This window comes from Medicago sativa, chromosome 4 (assembly GCF_051527215.1).
Source record: "Medicago sativa cultivar Bolivia chromosome 4, Bolivia_mono, whole genome shotgun sequence".
Classification (NCBI taxonomy): Eukaryota; Viridiplantae; Streptophyta; class Magnoliopsida; order Fabales; family Fabaceae; genus Medicago; species Medicago sativa.
The window spans coordinates 24,598,989-24,609,648 of record NC_140752.1 but is presented as its reverse complement, the minus strand read 5'-3'; the positions used below and the strand labels follow the sequence as shown (position 1 = coordinate 24,609,648).

At 31.7% G+C, this 10,660-nt stretch overlaps 1 protein-coding gene across 1 annotated transcript; it reads right to left on the bottom strand.

The window, feature by feature from the left end:
- Positions 1-221: 221 nt before the first annotated feature.
- Positions 222-3,870, bottom strand: LOC146927195 (pectinesterase 2-like). Its single transcript, XM_085700544.1, has 2 exons — positions 2,943-3,870; positions 222-1,265 (listed from the first exon to the last, which is right to left on the bottom strand). Exons 1-2 carry the CDS (start codon positions 3,790-3,792, stop codon positions 583-585), a joined length of 1,533 nt encoding a protein of 510 aa, XP_085556670.1. The 5' UTR covers positions 3,793-3,870; the 3' UTR covers positions 222-582.
- Between the last annotated feature and the right edge of the window lie 6,790 nt (positions 3,871-10,660).

The following is a 10,660-nucleotide window of genomic DNA, read 5'->3' as shown; positions in this document are numbered from 1 at the left end:
AAATAAAGTTCAAAGCAGCAAGAATTTTTGTTTTTCTCAATTCTTATCTCATCATGATATTTTTTTTCCTCATCTCATACATCATCATCGAGAAAATGAAACAAATTTCACAAAATTAAAATAATAACTAATAATTATACATTTAAATAATACACATTTCTATAAGCAGCAAGACTTTTGCATGAGCATGCGATTCTTACGTAACATAGACAAATAGGAAATGACAAGAAGTTCAATGATATTTTCATCTTTATTAATTTCTTTACTCAAATACAATTAAACAAAGACCAACAACAATTCTTTTATATAAGCAAATACAAGTAACAATACAATTAATTTTTTGGCCGTACTAAATTATTTTTCTTTCCTAAATACAATAGAACAGCCAATAAACTAACTAGTAATACATTTGAATGGAACAAATAATAATGTAACACAAATTTTTTATGATTAATTGAGAACTAATCACAAGGTTTACCAATTGATCTTATGAACAATTCAGTATGGAGTTAGCGTCGAGTTTAACAGAATCACAGTAAGCCACTGTGATTCTGATAAATTCACGCGATTCCAAAGGAACGCTTAAAGTCCAGAGGTGAATGGCACGCCTGTGTTTCCTATCCATGAATTACCGGCAATGAAATTCCCAACGGTGAAAGGTGAAGCTTGTGAAGCACTAGTAAGAACATGGTAACCTTTCCATGTAACCCTGTTTGAAGTGGATGAACCTGAACCTGTATTAGCATATTCAGCATAATATAAAGTATCCAAAGCAAAATTACCATCCCATGGTAACCAACCAGCAGGGTTAATAAAACCATCAAGAACAGTTTTCATGAAAACTGTTCTTGAATATTTTTGCCACGGTCTACCAAGGTACGATTTAACAGAGCTAGGGTTTAAATCCGATTGAGCGGAAACCCTAGAATTATGAATTATAATTCCAGTGTTTTGATTTGGATCGGTTCTTCCTTGCGCGGTAACTGTGATGGTTTTTGCAGGCGGGTTTCTTGCAAAAATGTTACAATTTTGCAAAACTACCGCGGCGTTACCAAAGATGAAATCAACTGTGCCATAGATGTTACATTCTCTGTAAAATTGTCTCTCTGAGTGAACATAAAGTGTGTCTTGATAACCTTCGAAGCTACATTTGTAAAATACCGATAGATCGGAGCCGGAACGAAATGCAACAGCTTGGTGATTTGCAGCTCCAGCTGTATTTCTAAATGTGATGTCTTGAGCAATAAATCCATCACCAGTAGCAGCTGCAAAAAAAAAAAAAAGAGTATTAAAAAACCTAGCGTGGAGCACAAGCAATTGAAATGAAAAATAAGTAATAAAAAACAGTTGCATTGACTATTAGTTTATGTGTACATTTTTCAAATCTCAAAGTGACATTCTAACCAATTGTAGATTCCAATCCAAAATGCATGACGTGTGTACTATGATTAATTTATATAGTTCAACTGATTATTAACTTATGGTATACATGCTTCTAAAGCCCCACATTCTTCTTTTAATTAAAGGATCTTCAATTGAATAAGACTATATTAAAGTGGGTCCTACATTGGATGTGGAATTGTGAAAACAAGTTTGAGCTACCAATTAAGAAATTAGTTAAAGTGTTACCACATAGGAAACTATATATGCGGTCCATTAAGGAAAAATATTAATCTAGGATGATTTATTCTAGAGGGGAAAGATGTGGCTTTCTATATGTTATAGTCGGCACATCTTCCTCTAAAGATTTGACTACTAAAAATCTTATTTTGATCCTTGTCCTAGCCAAACGTAAGACAATACATGTGCTCCTTCATTTTTGAAAGCTACATAATAATAATTCAATCATCCATGTAAATGATTCAAATCATAGTCTAAAACTTTATTGGATTGTAAATTTCAATCCACGATATTCAATTCATTATGTTTTTGGGCTCAATTATGTGGTTCAATTAAATCAATTATTGTGGTCTAATAAATTTCTTAATCATTAAATTAAGGGACATAATTCAACTTTGCTGCTTGCTTTTATATAATTAGGATTAAGATAATATATCATAGAAGGACCGTAAAGAGATTTTAAAGTAATCACAATGGCATAATGTATCATTTTGAATAATTATTTATATCCTTTGGTCTATTATCTACTTTCTTACTCAAGGACTCATTTGTCTGTGAGTAATTGATAATTTGCCATATACCACACAAATCTAAAGTCAATACGAATATTATTCAAGTTCCATAAGATATGCAACCTTAACACCGGCCGAGAAGGACCGTTGTTATACATAGCTTCTCATTCTAGAGGTTATTTTCTATACCCCTACTGATATAATTATTTATTTATTTTTCATAAAACGAAAATAAAGATATGTAGATTATAATAGTAACAAGTATGTATATTCATTTTTATTGATTATGAAATTATAATAAAATTATAATAGTATAAATATAACAAATAACTTAAAGGTTAGATCAGATAATCACCAACACTTTTTTTTTGTAAATATTAAAAATTAATTTAACCCTAGATGGAAATAAAATAAGTATACCCCGTTTACCTATCATTCATAAGTAATTTTCATGTATATAAATAAATAAATAAATATTTAAATTAATGGTTGAAACATATCGCATATTTATTCATGAGTAGAAAAAAGCATATGTATTCTTTTTATAGCTTTGAATTATTCCGACTAGTTAACTTTCTAAGCAAGAAATTTGCATAAGATTTTTCAATAAAGGAAAGTGACTAGTTTATGATTTAGTTATTGGTTGATAAAATGAATGAACTTTTTTTTTCTTGGTCAAGACAGGTAAGAACTTTTTAATAAGGTAATAATTCATAATGATAGTTTATTTGCGAACTTTTCTTTAAGGGATAAACTTTAAGGGATAAAAAAAGCTGTACGGTAAAATAAATTGTTACTAGAAGTACTTACCAACGGTTGCTGAACGGAAAGTAGTGGTGCCACCTCCAACACTTTTGCTACCAGTGATTATGGTTTTACCAATACCATCTCCAACCAACATGACATTCTTTGCTTTAATCTCAACTTGTTCATTATACACACCAGCCTTCACATATATCACATACCTTCCACTACCACTTGGTGCAGCATCCGTCGCGGCCTTCACCGTCGTGTACTTGCCCGAACCATCCTTAGCAACGATGACATTAGCCTTCGAAGCCGCGGAAGAAGTTTGAAGAAGTTTCCTATCACCAGGTTTAACCCATGTTGGAAATCCATCTTTGTAACTTGGTTGTTGGTAAGGAACCTTGTTGAGTGACAAGGTGTTACTTAACAACTTTGTTACATTATTAGACAACAAAGGTAAGACATAGTTTGTGACACCAAGGTCATAAAATCCATTTTTGCATGTTTCAAGGTTTGTTAAAGCTGTACTAAGCCATGTTTGGGATTCATATTGTGTGCACTTTGTGTATTTTGTTTGGCTAAGCTTTTGGACTGTGAAATCATAGAGTTCAAGACAATCTGCCCAAGCAGCTTTTTCTTGTGGGCTACGGCACTTAGGGCCAAGTGCATGTGTATTTTCTTCACCTTTTTTTGCTCTCTCCATAGCAAGTTCAAGTGAAACTTTGAAAAAATCGGATTTATTTTTTATGGTTTGATTGAAAGCATTATTGGTTAAATAATACTCACATGGTTGAGGATAAGGGGTTTGGCTACACCATGATTTAATGGAACTTAATGAGTAACCATAAACAATAGTGGAGAAAAGAAATGGAAATATTATAAGAGTTGTTACCAAAGGAAAAAATGAAGCCATTGAAAAATTATTTTAGGGTATGATGGTATGATGAGAAACTTAGAGAAGGGTTTATGAGGTTTTGGTTTGATTATGAGTGAGGTTTATGTCCTTGATTTTAGTGCCTTTATATAGAGAAAAAAAGTGGTGGTTAACATGTAAACTATATGGGACTGCTCACCATGTCATACTTTTCCAACTTAGCCTATGGATTTGCTTGAAATTTCCATGCACGTCTTGATTCATTTGTGTAGGGCAACAACTTTTGAAAATTTTTATTCATAATATTTAGGTTGGTAGCAATATATTTGAAGTATTGAAGAAAACAATTTGTAAAGGATAATGCTTGTCTTATTTGACCTTTCCATTATGCTGACTAGGCCTAATAACGACAATAATTATCCAATGATGGAACGCGTTGTAATATGTATATTATATAGTTTCTTTCAATTAAAAAATGTACTATATAGTTATTTTTTTTTTTAAGGAATATACTATATAGTTATGTTAGGCGTGCTAATATACTAATCAGAATTCTATATTCCTTTTGATATAGTTATACAATAATATTATTTTTTCTTTCCAAGAAAAAAATAGATTTATCACTATTGTTTCATTGAAAATGGTATTCGATATTCCGTCTACACTCTTATCTTTTTGGTCAAGCTTTAATTTTTAGCAAGATTGTGTGTACACAAGTTTTGAATGCAAAATATCGAGTTCTATACCGTTAAGTTCATACCAACCTTTCCCTCAAAAACAAAAAGTTTTTTTTTTTAAGAGGCCAAAGAAATAATATATTGAAACGAACAATCAAAACACATAAAATGATATGACTTAAAAGTTATAAAGTTTCTCTTCAAAAAACAAAAATACAAAGTTAATAAGAATAAATTAGACATCAAAACAACGGCAACACCAAACCAAAACAGTTGACAATCAAACTATAAGTAAAGTCGCCCATAAACATTTAAGATGATGAATGTTTAAAGGACAAAAATAAAAAGTTTATTGCAGCGTGTTCTTCAATTGTAAATCTTAAAAGCTATACGATAATTAAGAAGATAGCTTAGAGGGTTTGGTAGACCAAAAAAAGTTGACAATCAAACTATAAGTAAAGTCACTCATAAACGTCTAAGACGATGAATGCTCAAAGGACAAAAATAAAAGTTTATTGTAACGTGTTCTCCAATTGTAAATTTTAAAAGCTATACGATAATTAAGTAGTTAGCTTAGAGGGTTTGATAGACCAATGGAAATATTATTAGGGTTCAAATCCTGACAATTAAAAAAAAAACTAATATAACAATCAACATATTAACATTTGTCATTTAACGTAAAGCTGATAACACCACTAATAGTTTATAGGCTGGGGTTCCTGGGTTCTTTTTGGCTCTCCTTCCCTGCAGGTGCTTCGCCAGTGGCTGGTTTTTGGCCGTTGTGACCTTTATATGGTGTTTTGTTTTTATCTTTTCTTTTTCTTTTTCTTTTTTTGGTGGTGCCTTGGGCCTTTCCTTTCGGCTCGTTTGTTGGGCGAGGGATTGTCCTGGGGTTTTTTGTTGGTTCATCTTTCGATGTTCTATTGGTGTATCTTGTACAATTTTTTCATCTTTATTATATATATATATTTCCATTCAAAAATAAAAGTTTATAGCGAATAAAAAAAACTTATTACATTTGTAATGATTATTAAAATTAATGATTAAATTAGTTTATTATAAATATTATTAATTAATATTTATTTTAATTGAGGCAACCGAGGTAAAGTTAAGAAAAAAAATTATAAAATATATAAGCTACTTGATATAGTTTATCAAAATACACTATATGTTGGTAAAAACAAACGATAAACTTATGAGAAAACGACCGTAAATATTTTGTAGTCTTATATATATATATATATTTTTTTTTGACAAGTGTGGTCTTATAAATTTATAAGCCGTAGTATATTTATACGTAATATATTTATAGTTTTCATGATTTTGAAAAAAAGTTATAGTTTTCGAAAACCATTTCTATTATTGTCAAAAAAAACAAAACCATTTCTATTTTTAGATGGGATGAATATGGTCAATCACGAAGATGAATAATCAAGTGGGATTGTATTACCGGTCGAATTGGTTGAAATTAGTCCTAGCTAGTTTCTAGCTTGGGATTTTGTTTTTACAAATAAACATTTAATTTAATTGTCAATATTATGCTAATTATTCTAGTCACAGATAGAGCCAAAGAATTTTTTTATTTGTAATTTGTCCATGAAAATTGGTCTGCGACTTGCAGCCTGACTCTTGCCGCCATTCAGCATGCTGCATAGTGAATAAATATTATTCTCTCTTAATTTGTGAGATTCCTACGTATATTTGAAACTCAAATTGTTCCCTAATAATTTGGATAAGAGTTTTTTTTTTTTTTTTTAAGTTAGGGTTCTGAATCTTCTGATAAAAGACACAAGTTATTTGGACACAAGTTATTTTAGTCTCTAAGAAAAGACAATACACAAATAAATCCCTCACAATCACATAAAAACGAGACATTAGTCACTTTGTTTACACTTGAACAATTTTTACAGCGTGATGTAGGTAATTAACATGTTATCACTACAACTTGAGACCTCAACAACTAACCAGTTAATTTTGGATCAAAATTTAACGAAGAGATTAATGTGTCCCTTTAACGTATATCATAGACTAATTTTAGTATGATATTTTTTTTCATACTTAAAATTGTCGAATCAAAATTTTCATTAATTAATTTGGTTGTTTAGCCTAATATGTACTCGTGGCGTTTTCAGATAAAGCTTGTGACGCCCTATATGGGAGAACAAGTTGTTGTGCGTAATTAGTAGACTATAAAAAAGTCTTGGAGTTGTTTGAAGTATTAATATTAACAACTAATTTTTAAAATGTTTACTTCAATAATTATAATAATTATAAAATAGAAGGAAAGTGACACATTAATCAGTTTTAGCAGTTCCTTAAAAAAAATCAGTTTTCGCAATTTCAATTTGTATTTCTCTTTATTAGTTAGGCATTAGGCATCGCATAAATTCAAATTGGTAGAAAAATAAAGTATCCATAGGGAGACTTTTCATTGGGGTTGGGTTCCTAGAAAAATAAAGTACACATAGGGAGACTTTTCATTAGGGTTGGGTTGCTGGTTTGAGTTAAGGGATAAAGAGTTTGAGGTTATGAGTTCAAATTTGGGACATTGTCATTAATAAAATATGCGGAGACTTTTCTTCCTTTTATGTATTACTAAACGATGAAGTTTTTTGCAAGTCTCTAACAAGTCTTAAATGTAAATTTTAGTCAAGTAGTCTAATAAAATGCAAAGTTCATATCAACTGAAATATGCTTACGGGAACCTAATTCATTTTCTTAATACATTGACTTTTGATAATTATATGTTCTCCAAAACAAATCAATCATTGAACCCATGCTATCTATATATATATATATATATATATATATATATATATATATATATATATATATATATATATATATATATATATATAAGGTATAATAGAATTTTAAATTAAGATTATATATCAAAAAGACAAATTACACTCGTGATCTTTTATGTTCATGCTAAATTTTGTATAGGAAATTCATGTTTTTTTTCTTCTCAATTTGGTTTTTAAGTCTTAAAATGTGCATGTTATGGTTCTATTTTTAAACTTTAGATGCTATATGTGACAACAATATACTATTAAATTGATAAATTCTATAGATTTAACTTTGAACGGTACCGATCATCTCAAATATAGATTTAACTCTAAGGAAAAGAAAGATGAATTAATATGTGATTATCTTCAGAATGACCAATATGCTCAAGTAGAACATGAAATCCATAATTACCATCACATTTAACTTCCACAATTTTTTTCTTCAATGAATCAAGATATTAAAGGAAGACATCAAGATGACACCCTTAAACAACCCCCAATCAAGATGACACCCTTAAACAACCCCCATCCTATACCGTTAGGTATTTTCTTCGGTGTCTCTTGCATAATTTCCATGACAGGTTCCCCCATGGGTATCAGCGTAACAATTGATTTCTTACTTTGCAAGCAATCACAGTTTTAGAGGTTAATGGAGGAAGAAGATAATGAAGTTGGTTAGAGGTTGTTAGAGAGAGAGAGAGAGAGAGAGAGAGAGAGAGAGAGAGAGAGAGGGAGAGAGAGAGAGAGAGGGGGAGAGAGAGAGAGAGAGAGAGAGAGAGAGAGTAGTGTATTGAAAAGTTGTTATTTTCATTTATTGATGAGTAGAGAAGTTACAAGAGTATATATACAGATAACTTAGAGTGCAAGTCACTTGTAACTAACTAACAAACTTATCCAAATGGTAAAGCTAAACAAACTTAACTCTACTAAACATGATTATGGATTAATCACAAACTAATACACCCCTCTTAATCCATAATCCTAGCACTCAATGAGACCTAACTTGTCTCTCAAGTAAGCAAATATGTCAATCTTCAAAGTTTTTATGAATCCATTCTGCAAGTTGAACTTTGGTAGGGCAATACACCACCTCAATCATGCATTTTATCACTTGTTCCCTGATGAAGTGGAACTTGGTTTCAATGTGTTTGCTCCTGCCACGTGCTATCGGATTCTTGGCTAGATTTATAGCTTATCTATTGTCAATTTTCAGCTTTAGTGGCTTCTCCACTTCACAGTTGGGTTCCTTAATCACATTGTCTAGCCAAATTGCTTGGCAAGCTGCAAAAGTGCATATTATATACTCAGCTTCACAAGATGACAAAGTAGTTACTTTTGCCTCCTTTGTTCACCATGAGATTGCAGCATCATTGAACTTGAATAGGTAACCAGAGGTGCTTCTCCTATCACTTCTATCCCCACACCAATCTGAATCTGAGTACATCATCTCAACCTTTCCTTCTTTGCTAGCAGCTGGAAACAACAAACTAAGCTTTAGAGTTCCTTTCACATACCTCAGTATTCTTTTAGCTGTAGTGAGATGAGATTTCCTAGGATCATTTGTAACAGCCCGATTTTTCGCTGGATTTATTTTTTATTTAATTGCTTTTATGTGTGCTTATATGTGCTCGTATGTGATTATTTGCCTCTGTGTATCTTTTTGGTTGGGATTTATAGAATTCGGTGTTAGAAGGGTATTTTAGTCATTTTGGACTCAGGGATATTTTGGTCATTTTTATGAGTAGGGGTAATTTAGTAATTTTGATGAGGATTATTTTTAGTGCTTAGTGAGAGTGGTATTTTACTAAGTGCTAGGGAGTTGTAGTGAATTGTTTTGTTACCGGTAAGTGACCGTTAGTATTACATTTTACCGTTAAGTGAGTAGTAACATTTTTGGGTTAGAATAGAAATGGGTTAGGCCCATTAAGGTGTTGTGAGTTGAGCCCAATTAGATTGAACCTATATAAACTCTTGTTTGTAGAGAAAATAGGGTTTTTACCAACATTTTCACAATTGAGAAGAGATAGAGATAGAGAGAAGATAAGGGTTTGAAGAGCAAGATCTAGAGAGAGCTAGAGGAAGCTAGAGATTGAAGCTTTGGGAGCTAAAGTGAAGCCTTAGCTTGAGTTTGTGAAGAATTAAGGTAAGGGGGTTAATCTTTGATCATAATTACTTAGTTGTAGCTTCTACCCTAATTCTTTACTTAAGTGCTTATTTGAATAATTGATTATTGTGGAATTAATTGTGAAATTCGTGCTTATGTTGTGATGCAATGTTTGGGTATGTAAATTGAATGTTAATTGAGTTATTGATGATGAAATTGCATGCTTAAATTATGTACATATGTATGCTTTGTGTTTTTGCCCAAAAATTGGTGATATGAGATGTTGTTGTTGATGAATTGTGATGAATTCATGAGTGGTTGTTGTTGTTGATGTTGTGAGGTTTTGTTGTTGATGATTGAAACCTTGGGTAATCATAATCTTTGATGTTTGCTATGAATTGTGTTGTTCTTGAGGTTTTCATAAAACTGGGTCAAATGATGATTTTTGTTAAGAGGATGTTTTGGTGCAAGTTTTATATGATTTTGTGTATCTTTTCATGTTTAGAATTGTTTAAACAAACTTTGAGATCAAATTTGAGCTTGGGAAAGTCAAAATTGGGGTTTGGGGGTGAAAATGGTGTTTTTCCCGTAACTGAACTGTCACAACTCGCCACAGCGAGCTGGAGGCGAGCAGCAGGGGCTCCCTGCAGCTTGCTCGCCTCGCGAGTAAAGCTACTCGCAGCGGCGAGTTGCACAGGGAAGTACCCCCTGTTACGCGTTCTTGTGTCTTTTTCCCTCGTTTCTGTTTTGATTTGGTTTTTGATGTGAACATGAAAGTTTTAGATAATTTTATTAGCTTTCCAAAGGCTTTGGTTTGGCGTGGAAATGATTTTTGGTTTTTGAGTTATGAGGAAAATACTCTTAGTAAATTTTACAAAACTTCCGCATAACTATTCCTAAGTCGACCCAAACCTTATGGATTGTTTCCTAATTTCAAACTTATGTTTTACGAGTTCATTTAAGGTTTTAATGGTTTCTAAACTATGATGTGATGGACCTAGCTTGTTTTGACTTGAAAATGGAAATTTCTTAAAAGGTGATAAAGGGAGACGAACGTTGTGATTCTCATAAATTCATCATATTTTGCTGGTGAAACGTAAATGTATCCTCTACTGCACTTACACGTGGCCTAGAGGTATACTTAGTTGAGGCATTGGATCTTGTTTACTTGATTTTAGTTCAATTACCCAATTATTTTATATTGTGATTTTGAAAGACGAACTTGGTTGAAAATGGCTTTAAGAGTCGATTGCCTTATGAATCCTTGGTGAATAGTGATATAATTATGTGAAGTCAATTGATGTATATATGTGACAACTATATGTTGATGGAATTAT

Bases quoted from the DNA above. Each gene is read 5' to 3' on its own strand.
- LOC146927195 (XM_085700544.1), bottom strand. From the start codon at position 3,792: ATGGCTTCATTTTTTCCTTTGGTAACAACTCTTATAATATTTCCATTT. The intron at 1,266-2,942 runs GTAAGTACTTCT...TTTTTTTTGCAG, and splicing joins TTTCCGTTCAGCAACCGTTG to CTGCTACTGGTGATGGATTT.